The following is a 21,663-nucleotide window of genomic DNA, read 5'->3' as shown; positions in this document are numbered from 1 at the left end:
TATAATTTATGCAGTGTTAAGATTTTAAATATTCCCTGTGAGTCTGTTGGTAAAATTATCTTTTAAAGTGACAAAGAAAAAAGATGTAATTATTTTGTGTGATGTTGTATGTTTTGCAGGGGAAGTAAGTGATAACGACACTGTCTTCGATTACAATTTTGGGGACACTGCAGCTACTTACAGACATCCAGATTTTGTTCCAATGTTTATTGAAGAAGTTGATCAAGTAAAACTAGCTGCAGCAAAAACTAAATGTGGCTCTTCCAATGTTGCTTGTATATTTGATTATATTGCAACTGGAAATGATGAATTTGCTAAAAACACTAATAACACAAAATTAGAGACTAGTGCAGCTGTTGCATCTCTTAGTAAGTAGCTTGTTGGCACACATTTTTATACATTATATATATATACAGAGAGAAATATTTCTTTTTTTTTTAAGCTTCCTGTATTTTTTTTTGTCTTTCTGTTAAAAGATATAAAAAATCAGTCACTATTGAAAATAATATTTTGTGCTCAATGTAGATGTCATGGCTACTCTATTCATTTTTTTAAAACTTAATATGTGAACTGTTTTGTCGTTCTTGTTCAATAAAGCCTTTGATCAAGACATGTCTTCTTGTAGTGTTTCATTAGGTGACTACAATTTATTGAACAAAATGACAAAACAGTTCACGATAACACAGTACACACACACACAAGCTGACCTGGACACCAAGACATTTTGACACACAAGAACAAATCAGTTCACAAGACACAACAAGAACATAAATACACAACCATATGCTATTTTAAATTATAAGTAAAGTTCCCCTTTCAGTCTTTAGGGCATGTGACAGTCATATATATTTGTTATAAGTACATGTAATATTAAGCATTAACAGCACCAGACCACTTTACCTATTTTTCTGTACTTGATTATTACATGAAAAAAAAAATGTGTCACAATCTAAGAATAACCAATCATTAATTAGCATGCTTACCCTTGCGCTAGTGTCTGTCCCCATATGGTGAGAGGTAACATGAAAAATTTCTGAAGCTTTGCAATAACCATCAACTGGAAACATATATATAGATATATATTTATAGCTTTTATATAGTGCTACTTTCATGCTTATGGCATGCTCAGAGCGCTTTGGTCCAATCTCATTTGTGGACCAGTGGGAGGGGGGGGGTATCTAGGAGTTTGTTTTCCATGCTGCCTTTAGGTGCTCAGTAAACACAACTCTGCTCGAGTCGGGTGTCGAACCTTGAGCCCCCTTCTAGGTAGCCAAACCCAGTTCAAGCGCACTTAGCCTCTCGACCAAAAGTTGATTAGGAGTCACAGTTTTGCTAAGAAGAATGTTTTTACTTCAACTGAAAGAGACAGTGAGAGATTAAGTAATTAGAAAAATTGTGATTCGTTATTAGATGTTATACTTTTCGTTACCTGGCCTCAAAGAGCTCAGGCATAGGGGACAGTTTAAAGGGCTAAGGCCTGGTAGGATTAAGTCTTATTAAAATGTAACATTTAACATCATTATACTTGAATATTGTATATTTTAATTTTAGAAAACAGTTTACCTGTGCTCAACTTGAATCAAAGTTTGAACAATGACAGCCAGTGGGAGGTGACAGAAAACAGAACAAACGCCATAAGAGTTGTAGCAACAGATGCAGATAAAGACAATGTCACTTATAAACTAGTCAGTCCATCACCTAGAGTCAGTGTATCGGGTGATGGTATTATTACCTACAGCCCTGATGTTAGCAACATTGTTTCCATTCAGTAAGTCTTGTATAGGATCTTAAAATTTCATTTATATTCTGATAATGTTTTTCTATCTTGTTTGTAATATATAGAACTATATAAGTAAATTTTGTTCACAGAGTCTATGCCGTAGATTCCAAAGATGGCCAGTCTAATATAATCACTATACCCACTGCAACATGTAGCAACTGTAGTGGACATGGGCAGTGTGATAATAGCAGAGTACTTACTGTTTCTGATACTTCAATTTTGTTTGCCTGCAACTGTTTTCCTGCTTATACAGGTGATTACATTATTATTCAATAATATATAGACAGATTTCAACATAAGAAAAGATCATTGTAGGAAATCTATTTGTCACATTACTTATATTTAAATAATGCTGTTTAGTGATAGTTTTTCTGAAAAGTGCATACCATTGTGTATACCATTATGAAGTATTGGACCTTGAATTAGTCATTCAATAAGACAGAGCAAAAAAAGTTTTAAATAAGTGTGACCTTTTTTTTTGTGTTAATGACATTTTGAAATAGTTTTTAAGCTGATTTAAATGTTATAATTTTCTCAAAATAGAATCAATATTGATTTACATACTAATGCACTTGATCTACTTTACTTGCTTTTGTAAAAATTCTACTTTTCAACCTATCATCTTCTCTAGTCACACATTATCTATCACAATGTTTGTGCTATATGTGTTCTATGATTTCATTGTAAGTAAATGTTTTATATAAAAGTATTGAGAGCCACAAGCATTTAGCAAAATCTAACATCAAGGGTTTACAGCACAAGAAATATCATTTTGAATTCTTCCCATGCATCTAAAATAAAATATAGCCTATGAAAATGTATTGTTAGATTTTAATAATATTTAACAGTTAGAGAGAGACTATGACTACTTATGTTACATATTACATATCAACAGTGAGCTGTCTTTACATATACTGATCGAGAGATGCAATTAGTGTTATTGTCTCTTCTTCTTGTGAAAGGTTTGATGGGATTATATTGTCTCTTCTTCTTGTGAACGGTTTGATGGGATTATATTGTCTCTTCTTCTGGTGAAAGGTTTGATGGGATTATATTGTCTCTTCTTCTTGTGAAAGGTTTGATGGGATTATATTGTCTCTTCTTCTTGTGAAAGGTTTGATGGGATTATATTGTCTCTTCTTCTGGTGAAAGGTTTGATGGGATTATATTGTCTCTTCTTCTTGTGAAAGGTTTGATGGGATTATATTGTCTCTTCTTCTTGTGAAAGGTTTGATGGGATTATATTGTCTCTTCTTCTGGTGAAAGGTTTGATGGGATTATATTGTCTCTTCTTCTTGTGAAAGGTTTGATGGGATTATATTGTCTCTTCTTCTGGTGAAAGGTTTGATGGGATTATATTGTCTCTTCTTCTGGTGAAAGGTTTGATGGGATTATATTGTCTCTTCTTCTGGTGAAAGGTTTGATGGGGAAGGGAAAAGGTTATTGGAAGGAGGAGTTGCAAAATTGGGTTGGTAGTTTGGGAGATGAAGGTAGTAGGAGATATTGCTGCAAAGGAAACAAAGGGAGATAAACAGCAAGATGGTGGTAGGAGAGTGTTGAAGGAGGAAATGCAGGATGGATACGATTGGTCCACAAGTATGGCTGGAGAAGTGAAGTCATGCCAAGTGCAGGAAAAACAAAGACTTGATAGCTCAGGACACATGCTAGCCACCTGGGCAGAGAATAAATCCCTTTGCTTATAGAGGAGAAAGAAGTTGCAGGTTTCTTAATGCTTGTTCAAAAATATGTTTTCAGGAGATTTTTGTAGTGAGAACTATAATGCCTGTAGAGCTAATCCTTGTGCTGTGGGTCAAAGCTGTACAGACCTGACACCGGAACAACAAGGTATGAATCAGACAGGCTATGTGTGTGGACCTTGTCCAGTTGGATTTGAAGAGCAAGGGGGCAGATGTATAGGTAAGTGATCAACACCATTTATATACTTCTTTTTCTTGTAGAACTTGTCTTGTGTAATAGTTTCACTAATTGTTAAATCCATCATAATGATCTGTAAATAAGTAAATGTGTATTTTGTGTGTGGGGGGGGGATAAATGTTTGTTTTAATTCTATGTAATCTGTTACCCTTATTAGACATTTGAAATCAATAATATTAAGTTATAATTTTGTTTGTTAAATGTCGTGTGTTAAATGATTAAATAGTACATGTTATCAACTTAAAACATGACAAGTCTGTGAAGCCACATGTTCTTTACCTGTATGTTGATATATGTTCATGCTGCTAGTAAAGTTAATGGTAAAAAAAAACAACACTTGGGCATCTGTTTGTGAAAAACATTCATAAGAAAGAAAAAACATTTTAGAAATAAAAAGCACCCTAGGGTCAGGATTTTGTCATTTTACCATCACGAGACACTCATTACAAAGACAAACAGACACAAAAACTCCTTGCATTCAAATCATTAAATACATTTCAATTATCTGATAAAAATATTTCACAAAATGTATATTTTGTTTTCTATAGTTATAATTTTTTGTGTGTAATGCTCAATTTGTAAGACAAAATTCCTTATGGATAATAAAGATTATTATTATCACTGTGCACAACTGCAGGAAATGTCCAGTGCTTTTGGAAGAGAGGTTTTCAGTCTCTCAAACACACTAATGAAATTTGACGGGCGATCAACTTAAAATATAAAATTAATTCATATACATGATTTTTAAAACATAAACTAATTTTTGTACCTTGTAGTTATCTTTTAAAAAAACATGGATGGTCTACTCTGACAATCTGGAAGTTTATAAGACAAATATTTGTATTAATCAAACTAACATGTAATTAAATTTATGGGCTTTTAAAATTTTCATAGAAAGAAAATGATGATTGTTTTTACTATTTCTGACATGCTGTTTCTTAGACATCAATGAATGTAAAGATAATTTGACATGTCCACAAGGATGTGAAAACACTGTTGGATCCTACATTTGTAGCTGTAACATTGGTTTCAGATTGAATACACTCAACACAAGCATTTGTGATGGTAACATTTGTATTATTTTCTATTTCTATGAATTAATAGTGGTAAAATTATAAACTAGATCTATTTGGACCCCATATTTTGGCTGTTTGATTTTTTTCTGTGCTAGATATCAATGAATGTGAAGAGAACATAGATGACTGCTCACAAACTTGTGTCAATGCAATTGGAAGTTACTCTTGTAATTGTTTCAATGGATATACTCTCCAAAGTGGAGTTTGTGAAAAAAGTAAGCTGAAGATAAAATATTTTTTTTCTTTTGATGCTTATTGATTTGTACTAATTTTGAAAACTTCAAGGCCCTAATATATTGTATTTTGAGTTGCTCACATCTATTGTGATCTTCAAAAACTTGGCAAACTTAACTTGTCTTATATTATAACATGCATGTACATGTTTGTGCATATTTTCACACCACTAACAAAATGCTCAGCATTTCATTATTACGATAATTCTAAGCATTCTTTCTAAGATAAAGAGAGAAAACAAAATTTAACTGCAAATGTAATTTTATTCTTTCATATTAAAAACATTCATTATATATATATATATATATATTATTAAATAATACTTGTAGTTGCTTGTTAATATTGCTCAACCTAAAATAACTTACAGATTCAAGTAATGTAGAGCTGTGCCAAGCCCTGAATTGTTCCCAGCTATGTTTTGTTAACAATGGTACAGCAAGGTGTGATTGTCAAGTGGGGTTTGCACTTCAGGGAGATAACAAAACATGCACAAGTAAATATAAAATACAATTATAAGTTTTCTTGCATTATACAAAATTAGATGACAAAACAATCAGAAATGTATTTCTTATATGATCTTTTCTTATATATTAGACTAAGTGTAATTTATGATTTCTAAATTTGTTTTATGTAGGGTTTATACATCTTTTTCTTTATATTATCTTTTTGTAAGCATCATAAAATAATTTAGGAATATTTTTAAGATCAATATTATATGTTGCAAAATTGATAATAAATTATTTGGAATTCTTTACTGCAATTACAAAATAAAAAGCTCTCTTCCTCTTCAGATATAGATGAATGCAGTCTTGCCAAGAAGCCCTGTAGTCAAATTTGTACAGACACTTATGGCAGATTTACTTGTTCATGTTATGCTGGTTTTAAACTAGAAGCAGATAGAACTTCTTGTACAGGTTGGCATTTATTTTAGTACATTAATAGTCAAATATATTGGCAGAAATAAAAAACACTCTTTCCATTTGTTCTGAAGTTGTTTTTTTTTCTTCATTTTATTGGAAAAGAAAAAAAAAAGCTTTTAAAATTCAATTTGAAGAATTATTTACATTTACCATAAGTGTTCTGTAATGTCTTATAAAAGTCATTTATTAATGCTATCATCCCATGATAAATGCTGTGTTTAAAATGTAAAATTTATAATAGCTATAAAAATACACATTTATGATGATGTTTGCAAGCACTGTTTTCTGGAAATGTTCAAAGTAACTGTGTGGTTTTAACCAAACAAAATATTAATGAATAGTAACTTACATGCTAACTCAATTGAAATCCAAGGATAATAAATTGCTTTTTTTTTTCTGTCAAGCTTTTTACTTAATAAGAAAGGTCTACACATTTCAGCTTGTGAGAAGTCCTTCTATGGTGTCAACTGCAATCAATCCTGTCAGTGTAGTGGGCACGGGACATGTGATCCTGTCAGAGGCTGTGTATGTGACATAGGCTGGGAGGGAGTCAACTGCAACAATGATATTGATGAGTGTACACTAAGGACAGACAACTGTTTGATTGGTGATGTTTGTGTTAATGCTTTGGGAAGCTATTCCTGTGTTTGCCCCATTGGATATGTTAGAAATGGAACTTGTCAAGGTCAGTACTTTTGACTACTAATACTACATTACTAGTGATGTCTTTTAACCTTTTTTTTTTCCTTTTTTTTTTAAAGTCATTTAGGGCTGTATGAATTATTTCTTTAAACAGATTTGTTGATACTTCCTTTAACTCTTTCTCTTTGTAATTATTTTTCACATTTTGCTGAAATTATCCATTTTGTTCATTAGTATTTCACTACCCTGTTATAATTAAACTTCAATTACTTTTTTGTTTGTTGTCAGAAAATGTTTTGTTTGATAGAGAAGTGAATGCATGCCATTTTTATTTAAAACAAATTAATGTTTAGAAAACTAAATTTTAATTTAATTTTTGATTATGGAATTTAAAAATGAAGTAGATCTAGACAATATGTAGTTAATATTTTAAAATCCAAATTAAAATAAAAGTATTATTATGATAGATATTAATATTTTCATGAAATTTAAATTATAACATGCCTAAATCATAAAAATTCTTGTCTTGAGCTCATTATCCCATGTCACTACTATCCAGAAAATTAATCAAAAGAAAATAGAGCATTTTTTAACCCCTATTCTTTAGGTATATCTAAAGAGATTACTTTCACTTAACATAATCAGCCAGGATGATGGCTGCCTTGGTATGTAGCATGTGTTTAGGATTGTCGTTATGATGGCCATAGGTGCGAAATTTGCTTGTCGCCATCCTGCAGGAGGTTTGGACTAAGACATAATAATCTTAATGCCCGATGGAACATCTGAAACTTATAAAGTTATGTCCAACAGAAAATTCTTTCCTCATTCCTGGAACAACGTCTCATCTCCTCAAATACTATAAAAATATAACAACGTATACATTTATCACTACTGCCTAAAAATGCTATATTTGTTTCTATTCTATTTTGTTTTAGATATAAATGAATGTGTTGATCCTGCCCTAAACAACTGCAACCCACTTATTGAAGATTGTGTCAATAACTTTGGTAGTCATGTCTGCAACTGTAAGCCTGGATATGCAAGAAATGATAAAGGGGACTGCATTAGTATGTTTCACATCAAATAATTGACACAGATTTATTTTCTTGATAAACTTCATTATCAATTTAGACATTAATTCTAGAGCTAATAAAATGTTTTAGAAATCATTGAATCCAAAAAAAAAAAAACTCAAGTTGCTCTGTTACAATCTCCTCAGATATCAATGAATGTGCTAATGGGGACCATCAATGTCAACAAATCTGTGTTGATGTGCCTGGAAAATACAACTGTGATTGTAACTACGGGTATAGATTAAATGATGATAGGCTAACATGTCTACTAGGTAATTATTAAGTATATCTATCCCTGACTCTCTCTTTCTCTACTCCAACTTTCTTTCTCTCTCTCTCTCTCTCTCTCTCTCTCTCTCTCTCTCTCTCTCTGTTTATATAGTCAATCCATTGTGGTTTGATGATGACCACTTTTGTTATCCAGAGAGCTGAGGGCTTTGCACTGGGTTTTTTTGCCTCCTCATGTGGCTGGTGAGACCTATGTGAGCCCAGAATGTTCGGCTGCACACTGGGCAGGCTATTCCAGCTGGTGCTATTGTCATTGGCCTTGCATTTTTTTCTTTTATTTTTTTTTTTAATAGTTACTTTAAGTATTATAATGTTCAAATAAAAAGCTAATGAATTTTTTTACACTTCCAGTGAAAGATGTATGCAGTGATTTTGAGAAACTGAACTGCTCTCAAGGTTGCACAGTAGACTTTCAACAGAACACTTCATATTGTTTTTGTGCTGATGGTTACAATCTAGTTGGCAAAGACACATGTGAAGGTAAGGTTTATCTTAATTATGACATTAGTGTATAACTGGAATCTATTCTAGGAGAGGAAGTTTTAAAATGAGATTAACATTTTCAATTTGATTACAGACATCAATGAATGTGAAGTATCAACAAAGAACTTGTGCAGCTTCAAGTCTGGATGTGTTAACAGAGTACCAGGATACAGCTGTTCATGTCCCCCTGGGTCGAGTTTGGACAATGATGGACGCAACTGCAATAGTATAACAAATCTTAAATACTATCTATAAAACAATGGTTAAAAACTCTTATGGAAATGCTTTCAAATGCTTTTTTTGGTGATCTGTGAGAATTTTTAAATAGAAATGTTTCATTTCTTGCTATGTTATATTGATTTTTTTTACAAAGCTTATATCAACTCATTCTGTCTGTTTGTCTTTCTGGTAAAAAGTTATTTCTCCCATACCCAATCTCGGATCAAGCTTATTTCTTTTACCTGACAACACAAGAATCAATTTAAAAAATTAACCGATTAGTTAATTAACTATGGGTAATTAATTATTTTGTTTTGTATCTCAAACAAGGGAAATAAATTGTAATTGGCTGAAGGGGTGTTATAAGCTGAATTAGTCTACTTTGTAGGTCATTGTCTAAGTGAACACAAACCTGAAAAATAGGTCGAGACTATAGAAACAATAGATAACTATACATTTTTTATGTTCATAAGCTCTCCACTAGCAGAATGGTTACCATGTTGGCTTGAGCCATGAGTTCAAATTCAGGCTGTTCCCTCCTCCCCTCCTTTGTTTTCATAAATGCTTTTTTATTGTTAGTCTAGATCTATTACGAATTTAATTACATGACTGACCCAAACTAATTGATAAAACTATGCTTAATATAAGCTTTGTTGTTTTTTTTAAGTAATATAAATATATTTTCTTGTTTAAATAAAATAAATTTGTTGTGTTTAATGTTTCAAGACATTGATTCCAATGTTTCCTGCTTACAGACTGTAGTAGCACAACTTGGGGAGTCAATTGTTCAAGATCTTGTTCTTGTTCTACTGGAGCATTAAGATGTGATAATGTTAGAGGATGTATTTGTAGACCTGGATATACAGGTATATACAAGATTATAATGCTATGTTAACTCTGTGCTCTGGATAGAAATTCTTATTTATTCCTGTAAGAGTTTAGGCTAGGATGTAATTATATTCAAATCTGAAGGAACATCCAAAACTTGTAAAACAAAACATTGCGATGTAAGATTCATTATATTTTTTATTGTCCTTTATTTATTGTTATGAATGTTAAATCAGATTTAATGAACATATAAATAATACTATTTTCTCACAAGAAAATACTTAAAATGTGACTAAATAAATCTACCAAGAACTAAATCTAATTATTCCATCTCATTTCCCAACCCTAGGAGTTTTCTGTGATGTGGATGTGAACCAGTGTACCAATGGGGAATTACAGTGTAATGACAGACAGGATTGTGTGAGTCGTATAGGTCCTGATTCATGTGTTTGCAAATCTGGTTACAGACTTAATGGCACATTGTGTGAAGGTCAGTAAACAAAATAATTGATATGAACTTTTTCTTACAAGAACTGTTTCTTAAAAAAAAGATTTAAGAGAAATTTATCAAAACAAATTTTTATCTAGTTGTTAGATACACCAGAAAGTTCAATGTCATTTTATTAAAAAAAAATAATTGTAGTTAACTCTTATTATGGATGTTTGAAAACTTTTCCTTAATGTTCATTCAACAAATTGTAATAATTAATTAACAAATTGTTCCTTTATTTATTTATTTAGTGTACCGTAACTGTATGTGTGATATGTCATAAATGTTGCTTGAACTCTTTAGATGTCAATGAATGTTTGGATCCAAGGTTAAACACTTGTCAGCAGACATGTCAGAACTCTGTTGGTAGCTACAGCTGTGGCTGTTATAAAGGATTTGCTTATAATGCATCAACTAACACATGTGATGGTAGGAAGTACCATTTGTTTTATAGCCTTTGTTTTAATTTGATTGGTAATTTATAAGAAGTGTGGTTCAGCACACTCACTAGTTTAAGTTTAGTTTAGTTTTGAAAAATGTAACTTTTTTTTTTCTAATAATGATCTATGTTAGTAGATCCTCTAAAAGATAACATGCATCTAATCTAGTGTTTCTGTATTTTGTTACTCAGATATCAATGAATGTGCTCTACAAATAGACAGATGTACAAGTGTATGTATCAACACATTGGGCAACTACAGGTGTTCATGCACACCTGGCTATGTCCTCAACAGAGATGGATATACATGTGATGGTAAGATTATCTTAATTGTGAAAAACAATTGATTTTCCTGGCTTTTATTAGAAAAATAGTTGAAACTGTGAAAGAGATGTTGACTCCTCAGTAGCAGTTAAGCTGAAAAAAAATTTAACAGTACTGATTCCTTAAAAAAAATTTATATGCAATTACAAAATGAAGAATGTTATGAATTATTGTAATTGATTTGGGAATGTGATGGATAAGAACCTAAACACTCTGCTTTTACCAGTAATATGAGGGTCTTGCTTTTGAAATACATTGGAGGCTAGGGTTTAAATCAGGTATTTAGACTGTACTAAGTTTCAGTTCTAAAGGATTCATGATATAGTAGGGAAAGTAAAAATGATTAATCATTGTGCCAATCAGGCCACTTCACTAACTTTCAGCCACATATAATTCATGACACAAAGGCACATTCCTCATCCCATACACTAGGACAAATTAGTACAAATACTCCTTCTTCCTTAGTGCTATTAGAGCATGGAATGGGTTGACTGAGCTAGCCAGGAAAACCAGTGACTTGGCAGAATTTAAGTCATTGGTTAATATGCATGACTAAATGCATGACGCATAGGACATATCATCTTCTTTTTGAAGTAACGTCTGTATTATATAAGATAAGATGAGCTTTACATATTCCACTCCTTAGGATTCTTGACATGAAACTTTTTCTTGATTTCTAACATAAGTACGACAACAATCTCTTACAAATGAATATCTTGTCCATTCATCTTAATTTATAGGTCATTTTAAAATTTGGATTTCATTCTGATGATAATCTTTTTTTTACACAGTGACCAGTGTGTGTACCAACAGTTCATTGTGTCAGTACCAGTGTATTAATATCATTGGCAATGAAACTTGTTTCTGTCCTAAAGGACAAGCTTTAAACAGTGATTTGAGAACCTGTAGAGGTTTGTTTTATTTTATTTTAAATTTTCTGTAAAATAATATGAGGCGTAGGTTTAAATAATATTTTACTATTTTTGTTTCTAATATATTTCTTTTTTTTTCATTTCAAATTTAGTGATGTCTTTATATAGAAATTGTATTATTTGTATCAGATGTAGACTTGTGCAGCTCTAGTTCCTGTAGTGATCTGTGCAGTGAAACACCTGACAATACAAGTGTTATATGTTCCTGCCCTCCTGGTAAATCTTTGGCTGCAAATGGAATTATTTGCCAGTGTAAGTGTATCATATAGTCTCTTAACATATTTTCTTTATTTTAGAATAATATTTATACCTAGACAGTTGTCACGTCCATAAAGTTTTAATGTGGGAAAACATAGCCAAAGACGGGAGTGCATGGAGATGGACTGTGCGTGCTGGGACAACCCTCGCTGAGAACAAAAGAATTAAAGCAGCCTTAATCAAGAGGGAAAAAAAGAAAGCTGCCCTGTCCGCTAGCCCTGAATCAGAGGCATACACATGTGTGAATTGTGGCAAAGTCTGCCGTTCTAGAATTGGCTTGATTAGCCACACTAGATTCTGCCCCTTCTCAAGATTAAGCCAAAACCAGTGACTCATTTGGGCGCATCCACTGCCTTTCAAGGCAAAAGGAGCCATATATATAAAGTTTTAATTACAATAAATATATTATTATAATATAACTACTTATATATCTATAATATTAAGCAGAAAGTAAGGTGTATGTATATATGTATGTCCCAATTAGAAATCAAAACTGTTTGACCAATCTTGATAAAAACTTGGCATAAATGTTCCTTGTATACTAACTGGAACAGTAACATATGTAATGTAGCCCTAAAACAAACTTAAGACCCTCAAAAAAAAAAAATAAAGGTTGCCCAACTCTTTGAAAGTATTACTATTTCATAGATCTAGCTCATATAGCCATTTTTACATGAGACAAGACCGAAAGGTCACATATGCGCAGAACAGAAAATCTCTCTAAGCCTAGTCCTAGATCTAATTCTAAGATGATAGATTTGCTCTTCTCAAAGACAGTTTTTGACTTTAACAGATGAACATACAAAATATAGTCCATTTATTTCATTAATAAAATTTACCTTCAAATATGTTTTTCAAAAGAATTTTTACATAAATTTGTTCCCTAATGCTGCGACTTATCTGTCTTGACATAGCTCTGCGTTAAATTCATTTCGCACGCTTCTTACAGTAGACACTACTGAAAGGTAACCCATGCGCAGGACATAACATTATTACATTCACGCATTCACTTCATTTATAACATTATTATTTTGTTTAATTGTTTCTAACACATTATATCAGTGATACACAAATTAAGACCCACTGGTAATATATGGCTAGTATATATATATAAAAATATGAGTGGCGGCTTTTCTTTTAAGTAAAGCTCCTCTTTCTAACAAAATGAAATTGATACAGCAAGAAGGATGAGAACCTTCATTATGGAACTAAATCAGAATTGTTTTCTTACTCTGGTATTCAATCCCTTTTTATTTTAGTTTTTGATTTGTTTCTTTAACCACTAGCTTGTTCAAGTGGTACATGGGGAAATAATTGTGCCAACCAGTGCAGCTGTTCTCCTACTACCACACAGAGTTGTAGCCCCTTTAATGGTACCTGTCAATGTCAGATTGGATGGACTGGAGCTGACTGTTCTGTAGATATCAATGAGTGTACTCAAAACCAATCTATCTGTGCTTCTAAAAATAACACAGAATGTCTCAACACAAACGGAGCCTTTATCTGTAGTTGTAAGCTTGGTTATGGGAAAGCAGATGAAAATGATGAATGTCTAGGTGAGTCTTCCTGAAAGTATTTGTTAGTATTACTTATTTTGTGTTAGATACTATTTAATAAAACAAAGTGGTATTTACTATACATATATTTTTGTAGATCATAAAATGTAAAATGATACAGCAAAATCTTAAATGTTCTTATGTAATAGATCATGTGTCTTTAAATGAGAAAAGGAGTCCTTGTAATCACAACAAATTTCCGTAAGGATCAATAAAGCAGTCTTAGTCTTAGTCTTAGTCTTCCCTTGGTTTTGTTATTCTTTATGTTTTGTGTTGGTTTGTTTTATTGGATTTTCTATGACACAGGCAGGGAGGTAGAAGACCTATACTTTAACCTAGACTTGTTATTTATTTGAGTTTACTGTAGGAGTTGTACTGATACTATATTGGGTCTCAATACCAAAAGTATTGCAATCTAGTCACTGTGCATACTTAAAGTGATTATCCTGTTTGAATTTAGTATATCATTAAATTAAAGATTTAATGTGGGATATTTGAACAAGAGGCTAAGTAAGCTTGGGCTTGGCTTAGCTACCTAGCAAGCTTGTTTGACACCCAACTCGAGTTAAGCTGTGTTTACTGAGTGTCTAAAGGCAGCACAGAAAACCATTTCCCAGACACCCTCCCCCCACTGATGCACAAATGAATGCTCCAAGCATGCTATAAGCATAAAAGTGGAGCTACATAAAAGCTATTTTTAAAAATTAATACATGTGCAAGAACATATCTATTTTATTTTACTAAGTTTATACTAAATGTTTTGTGTTAAAGATCTTCTTGTCGACTCTTTAGTGTAGCTTCGAAATTGGACTGAAGAAGTAAAAGTCATTAAATAAATGTCACAATTAATACTACTAGTGACAAGATTCATATTTACATCACAGCTTGCAGTGACAACTTCTATGGTAAAGACTGTAGCCAACAGTGTAACTGTAACAGCTTTCATTCAACTTGTGACAAAACAAATGGAACTTGTCTCTGTAACAAGGGATGGACTGGTCCAACATGTGATGATGATGTAGATGAGTGTACAAATACCAGTAGCTGCAATAGTCTGAAGAATGAAAAGTGTGTTAACACACCAGGAAGTTTTTCATGTTCATGCCAAACTGGGTATTACAGACAAATTGCTACACAAGACTGCACAGGTAAGGATTAAACATATACCGGTACTTTAAACCAATGTTAAGAAGTGTCACCACCTCAAAGTTGGTGCCATTGAGTTGATACCCCATTTTAATATTATGAATGGTATTCAAAAGTCATGGTTAACATTTAGTTAACCAGAGTTAAGAGCAGTGAGTTGGTTATAGTCAATTGATAGAGTTACTTGATAGCAGTCAGTTGATACAGGCAGTAAGAACAGTCATGAGTGAGAGTCAGTAGAAGTCAGTTATTGTAAGCAGCGACTATGGAGTTATTATAAAGCAGTTGAGACTTGTACCAATTAAGTTATTTCTTTATTCGCCAAGTTTTCTATAAAGGATTCCTACTGATTATTCTTCAATTGTGTATCATATTCACTATGTGGTGTTGTTGCATATATTAAACGTATTATTAGTGTCTGCTACAAGTTGTGTCATTTCCTCATTTACGAGAGTCTGTGAATCTCTATGTGCGTCATTTATAAGACTCAGAACACGCACACAAGAGCCCAATGTCACCACCATGTCTACATACATAAACCACACCAGTAATATTATAGTGTCAGAAAATAATATGGTGACAAGTAGAAATACATGTATTGTGTTCATATTGAAATCAATCAAGTGAAATTCTAATTTTGACTTTCACTCTGCATGCAGTTTGTGCTTTTTTTTTTTTTTTGTATTCTAAGCTCAGAGTTGCTGAGAGTATGTTTATAAGCCTGTCTCCATACAGGGCAAGAACCCCTTCATGCACCAGTTCTATCTTTCTCATGATCATTCATACTATTGAAATTGCTTATGAGCAGTCTGCAATGGTCATCACTAATATAAAAAAAAATCCATAGAATCATTCATATTTTCAATGGAAAATGTTTAAAAAATTTTAATTAACTATTACGTAAATGTCATATCAGTAGTTGTTTTTTTTCCTTATATATAAGTTTGTTTTAAATGTATAGTTTATTCATACTTTATAGTTGGTTAATTTTTTTCTCATTTTTGAGGCAAATTTGCAACAAAATATTTTTTTTTTCACTAGTGTGCCCACCTTTCTTCTATGGAGAGTTTTGCTCTCAGTCTTGTGCCTGCACCTCTGCCAATGCTAACAGTTGCAACCATGTCAATGGAACCTGCTCATGTACAGCTCAGTGGAAAGGAACAAATTGTTCTATAGATGTGGATGAATGTCAGGACAAAACTTACACATGTCCTAGCAATAGTAACTGTACCAATCTAAATGGTGGCTATACATGCACTTGTGCTTCAGGCTACTTCAAAAATGTTTCTGACAACACCTGCCAAAGTAAGTTCTTTTGTCTTTTCTTCTCTGCTGTGTTTTTCTTTTTAAATATGTCCCATTTTGGGTAAAGTACAATATTTGGTTGAAAGGGTGTTCTATTATCTTATCTTATCTTATATAATACAGACGTTACTTCAAAAAAGAAGATGATTATGTCCTACGCATCATGCATTTAGTCATGCATATTAACCAATGACTTAAATTCTGCCAAGTCACTGGTTTTCCTGGCTAGCTCAGGCAACCCATTCCATGCTCTAATAGCACTAGGGAAGAAGGAGTATTTGTACAAATTTGTCCTAGCATATGGGACGAGGAATGTGCCTTTATCTTTGTGTCTTTCAGAGTATTTTATTAAATTTTGTTTTTGTATTTGAAGATTATGGTTCAGTGTTTTATGTATTATTGCTACTTTACTTTTGACCCTTCTGTCCTGAAGGCTTTCTAAATTTAGTGATTTTACTAAAGGTGTTCTATTTTGTGTCTGTTCTAGTTTCTTAATGTTTTCTTGAGTTGAGGGGTCCCAAACAGAGGATGCATATTCTATTATTGGCCTAACCAAGGTTAAATAACATTTTAGTTTTATGTTCTTATTTGATTTATAGAAATTTCTTTTAATAAATCCTAATGCTTTGTTTGATTTTTTTGTAGTTTCATCAATATGTGGATTCCATGACAGTTTTTCATTTATTATAACACCTAGGTATTTTGCGTTTTTAGTCTGTGTTACTGGTTTGCCATGAATAAGATAAGATAAGTGGAATTAATTTGTTTTAGTTTTTTTGTTATTCTTAACAACTGACATTTTTCTGGGTGGAAAGACATGCTCCTATTTGATTCCCATTTCTGTAATTCATCTAATTCTCTTTGTAAAATATCTGTGTCTTGTGTTGTTTTTATTGATCTATATATTATGCAATCGTCTGCAAATAATCTGACTTTTGTTCCTGACGTAATGCAATTTGGTAAATCATTTATGTAAATTAAAAATAGTAGTGGACCCAAGACTGTTCCTTGAGGTACACCTGAGTTTACTGTTATCGGTGTTGATTTAGAGCCATTTATTATTACAGTTTGTTCTCTCCCTATCAGAAAGTCTTTAATCCACTGATGCAGTGGACCATTAATGCCGAAATATTTTAATTTTTTAAGCAAACTATGGTGGTGAACTTTGTCAAAAGCCTTAGAAAAATCTAGTAAGATAGCATCTATTTGTTCACTATTATCTAAACCTTTTGAAAAATCATCAATTAGTCCTATTAGTTGTGTTTCACATGATCTATATTTCCTAAAGACATGTTGGTATGGTGTGAGGACATTATGTTTGTCTAAGTGGTTTATGATGTTGCTACATATTATGTGTTCTAGGATTTTACATGTGATGCTGGTAAGTGATACTGGTCTGTAGTTTCCTGGGTCAGATTTTTCTCCTTTTTTAAATAGGGGGGTGACATTAGCTTCTTTCCAGTCCTTTGGTACTCTGCCCTGGTTAAGTGAAGCCTGAAAGAGTATTTTGAACACTGGGGCTAGCTCATTACTTAATTCTTTGAGTAATCTAGCTGGAATACCATCAGGTCCAGAAGCTTTATTTGGTTTGGTGTTGGCTAATAGTTTTTGAATTCCATTTTCTTGTACTACTATATCTTCTATGTTGTCTACTTGGTTCAAATTCAGTAATATGTCTTTGTCTCCTGGGGCTGAGAATGCTGATGCAAAGTATTTGTTTAGAATGTTTGCTTTAGTTTCATTATCATTATGTATTATGTAATGTTCATCTTTTAATGGACGCCTGTTGTTTCCATTTTCTTAGACTTAATGTATGACCATAGGTTTTTGTTGTTGTCTTTAGATATTACATTGTTTATGTATTCACTCTGCAGCTGTCTGCTTACTTTTTGGGTAAATGTGTTTAATTTTTATATACTTTTTGTAAACTCTTTCTGCATTAGTTTCTTTAAATTTTCTATATAGGTTTTCCTTCTGTTTACAAAGCTTCTTTAGTCTATTATTAAACCAGCATTTATTTATTTTGTTTGATGTGTATTTAGTTGGTATTTGATTTTCTATAATGCTTTTAAGATGGTTTTTAATGAAATTCCAGAGGTCATCGACTGGTTGGTTAATGTCTTTTTCTAATAAGAATGTTTGTTGAAAGTTAAATGCAGCTTGGTGTAGTTGTGTTAGGTTACATTTATTCCAGAGTAAGATTTTTCTTTTGGGTTTTGTATTGGCTACTGCTTTTATCTGACTGTGTATTTTTATGATCTCATGGTCTGATAGACCAGGGATAATATCATAATCAACTACTAATCCAGGTCTGTTGGTTAAGAAGAGATCTAATGTGTTGTTTAATCTAGTTGGCTTTTTAATGATTTGATCTAAACTTAGGTTGTGTAAAGTTTCTATGAAAAGCTCATTTATGTCCTTAAGGTTTTGGTGTTTATCTATGGTTAGTGTTTTCCAATTTATATCAGGTAGGTTGAAATCACCCATAATCCAAAAAACTGCATTTTTATTTGTCTCTTTAAGTGTCGTAATCTGATTACATAGTTCCTGCATGTATTCTAAACTAGAATTTGGTGGTCTGTAAATGCTGCCTATTATCAGGGATGTTGAGGTGGTATTAATTTTACAAAATGTTGATTCTACATTTTTTGAGTTAGGTAAGGTAATTTCTTCTGCTATAAGAGTGTTTTTTATTGCTAAAAGAACTCCTCCATGATTATCAGCCCTATTATTGTGTTGTTAGTCTGTAAATATGTTCCATTTTGGGTAATACACAATATTTAGTTGAAGGGGTGTTCTATTATTGTGTTGTTAGTCTGTAAATATGTCCCATTTTGGATAAAACAATCAATATTTTGTTAAATAGGTATTAAACTGAATAACTCTTATACAGGTTGATTTATAACTTGAAAATAATTAATAGAGATTTTTTTTTTTTTTTAGATAAATGGAGATTTATTATATCATAAAAATAAATAAGTATAGCAGCTCAAATTACTTTTTCTAATTCAACTTGTTTTTGTAACATTAATTCATACTAAAATTAGATCAACCCAATAAGATGTACCATTAATGCTCAAGTTAAGGGGAAATTGACTTATCAAAAAAAGATTACTGTAACTTGGCTTCAAAGATTGTTGGGCTGCAGTATGATATAACAAAAATCCTACAAGATTACTCCTCTTCTGATACAAACCAACTTAATATAATTACATATGTCAGCAATAAAACTTATTACTCACTCAAAGCAGAACAAAAAAGAATATATAAAAAAAGATCAACAATGCGATGCAATAATTTAAAATTTAAAGGGAATGAGTTAATTTTGTTTTTCATCAAATAGTAATTATAGCTTCATTTTAATTTAATCTCATACTATTTATTTGTATTTTACAAATCAGGCTGTTATAGTATGATGATATGGAAAGATCTAAAAAGGGTGCATGTTTGATAATGTATTAATTAACAAGAAAATAAATCCTTTTTCTTTTCAGCCTGTGCATGCAATATGTCTAATACACTGTCATGCCACCCATCATCTGGTTATTGCACTTGTAAATCTGGTTGGCAAGGTTCTACTTGTAATGTGGATGTCAATGAATGTTTAGATGCCACTAAATACAACTGTCCACCAAACTCCAGTTGTAACAACACATTAGGTGGATATGAGTGTCTGTGTTTGCAAGGATATTACAAAAATACCAACACTAGCAAATGTGAAGGTTGGTCTACACATTTTATTTAATACATTAGCTAGACCCATGTATTTAAAATACAATGAATTTTTAATGAGTAATTAAATGTACCTCAGTTCTTCTCCAGTTTATAATGTATGTATATTGTTCTTCAGACATTGATGAATGCACAAACAATACTTATAAATGTCCCAACAACAGTACTTGTCTCAACACAGTTGGTGCCTACTTGTGTAATTGTGTTGATGGATTTTTTAAGAATAACACTCTTAACATTTGTGAATGTAAGCTATTGACATCAGTCAAATTTTAATTTAATTGTAATGTATACCTAAATCATCAGGGGAAAAATTTAATACCATGTTATCTTTTATGTTAATTAAGCCCATTTTTTTTTCTTTTCTTAAATATTCTTTTATTTTTACTAAATCTTGATCCTCATAACTTTTTAATCATTTCTACACACTTTTATGATTGAACATTTCCTAGAGTTCACCAATCATACAGACAGTTAGTATAGTGGTCACCTTTGAATATATTCATTTTATATTTAATAGCTAAAGTAACTTTATTTATTAATTAATTCATTATTACTAATATCACTTGAAAGTCAAATGGACTTAATCAGTTATTTACAGGGCTTTGACAAAAGTCTGTTATTTGTCATATTCCCCTTTAGGTTCAGACCACAAAAGATAAATTGTAATTTTACTCAAATGAGTTAATTTTCAAGGGTAGGCTTTAATATAGATTGTTTATTAATTTTCTAGGGTAGGCTTTAATATAGATTGTATAGACTGTACTGGTCGCAGCTTTTTTTTTTTATGTAAGGAAAGGAATGTGACTATACGGTTTTCTGCAATTGGTTATTCAGCAAGAATTTACAATGAATGCATGATTTGGTTGTTGTATTGTTTTTTTGTTCAAGAAAGTTAAAGTTTCACTTAATTAATTTCATTTCAGCCTGTACTTGCAATATGTCTAATACTTTGTCATGTGATCCAACATTTGGTAATTGCTCTTGTAAATCTGGTTGGCAAGGTTCTACTTGTAATGTAGATGTCAATGAATGTTTAGATGCCACTAAATACAACTGTCCACCAAACTCCAGTTGTAACAACACATTAGGTGGATATGAGTGTCTGTGTTTACAAGGATATTACAAAAATACCAACACTAGCAAATGTGAAGGTTGGTCTACACATTTTATTTAATACATTAGCTAGACCCATGTATTTAAAATACAATGAATTTTTAATGAGTAATTAAATGTACCAGAGTTTTTTAAAATCTGTAGTTTATAATGTATTAATTAAAAAACTGTCTGTGTATTGTTCTTCAGACATAGATGAATGCACAGACAACACTTACAAGTGTCCTACCAACAGTACTTGTCTCAACACAGTTGGTGCCTACTTATGTAATTGTGTTGACGGATTCTTCAAGAATAACACTCTTAACATTTGTCAATGTAAGTTATTGCCATTGGTCAAGTTTTAATTTACAATCATTGTATATCTAGATCATCAAATGTTGTTGTTTTTTCATGCTGTGTTAACTTTTATCTGTTTAATTTTGTTTATATTTATTTTACACAATGTCAAACTTCATCACCCTGTTAACTCAGTTTTAGACTTGAACATTTGCTGCATTAGTTAAACAAAGGTTATTGGAGATCCAACCATCCATTCCAGTTGTGCTACAACCCAAGGAGGGCTCTGCCCTCTTTCAAAACATCCCTCTATTCAGATCTCTCCTGGGCCTTTCATCTCCACGCCCTAATCCCAAGCTGTTGGAGATCTGCCTCCACATCATCAATCCATTGCATCGGGGGTTGCAAAACAAAAATCGTGCCCTTTTCCAAGCCTAGATCGTTTCCCATTGAGATCTATCTGGATTTCCTTGTGTGTAGAAGCTTTCGTAACAGTATTTTTTTTTATATGACAGGGTTGTTAGCCCTGTGCACAACCATCTGGGGGGCTGCCCCTTTCAGCTCTCTGGATAGCTGTCTTTATTGTCGGGTAAGGTTCCTTAGCCTTT

At 32.1% G+C, this 21,663-nt stretch overlaps 1 protein-coding gene across 5 annotated transcripts in view; it reads left to right on the top strand.

The window, feature by feature from the left end:
• LOC106059772 (mucin-16-like) overlaps positions 1-21,663 on the top strand; it is a 172,223-nt gene that overhangs the window by 141,503 nt on the left and 9,057 nt on the right. For 4 of the 5 annotated variants that reach the window (XM_056003651.1, XM_056003654.1, XM_056003655.1 and 1 more), the window contains 26 exons: positions 120-368; positions 1,552-1,768; positions 1,870-2,033; positions 3,536-3,697; positions 4,658-4,780; positions 4,887-5,006; positions 5,393-5,518; positions 5,817-5,939; positions 6,385-6,630; positions 7,523-7,654; positions 7,807-7,932; positions 8,300-8,428; positions 8,526-8,657; positions 9,406-9,516; positions 9,828-9,968; positions 10,272-10,397; positions 10,600-10,722; positions 11,523-11,642; positions 11,793-11,915; positions 13,208-13,477; positions 14,362-14,625; positions 15,665-15,928; positions 19,423-19,650; positions 19,779-19,907; positions 20,587-20,814; positions 20,966-21,094. In XM_056003651.1, coding sequence (XP_055859626.1) covers positions 120-368; positions 1,552-1,768; positions 1,870-2,033; positions 3,536-3,697; positions 4,658-4,780; positions 4,887-5,006; positions 5,393-5,518; positions 5,817-5,939; positions 6,385-6,630; positions 7,523-7,654; positions 7,807-7,932; positions 8,300-8,428; positions 8,526-8,657; positions 9,406-9,516; positions 9,828-9,968; positions 10,272-10,397; positions 10,600-10,722; positions 11,523-11,642; positions 11,793-11,915; positions 13,208-13,477; positions 14,362-14,625; positions 15,665-15,928; positions 19,423-19,650; positions 19,779-19,907; positions 20,587-20,814; positions 20,966-21,094 — 4,305 coding nt within the window. The remainder of the gene's footprint in view (positions 1-119; positions 369-1,551; positions 1,769-1,869; positions 2,034-3,535; positions 3,698-4,657; positions 4,781-4,886; positions 5,007-5,392; positions 5,519-5,816; positions 5,940-6,384; positions 6,631-7,522; positions 7,655-7,806; positions 7,933-8,299; positions 8,429-8,525; positions 8,658-9,405; positions 9,517-9,827; positions 9,969-10,271; positions 10,398-10,599; positions 10,723-11,522; positions 11,643-11,792; positions 11,916-13,207; positions 13,478-14,361; positions 14,626-15,664; positions 15,929-19,422; positions 19,651-19,778; positions 19,908-20,586; positions 20,815-20,965; positions 21,095-21,663) is intronic. The other variant, XM_056003652.1, reaches the window with a different exon arrangement.

This window comes from Biomphalaria glabrata, chromosome 11 (genome assembly GCF_947242115.1).
Source record: "Biomphalaria glabrata chromosome 11, xgBioGlab47.1, whole genome shotgun sequence".
Lineage (NCBI taxonomy): Eukaryota > Metazoa > Mollusca > Gastropoda > Planorbidae > Biomphalaria > Biomphalaria glabrata.
Note: the sequence above shows the minus strand (reverse complement) of the source record. Positions and strands in the feature narration are given on the sequence as shown.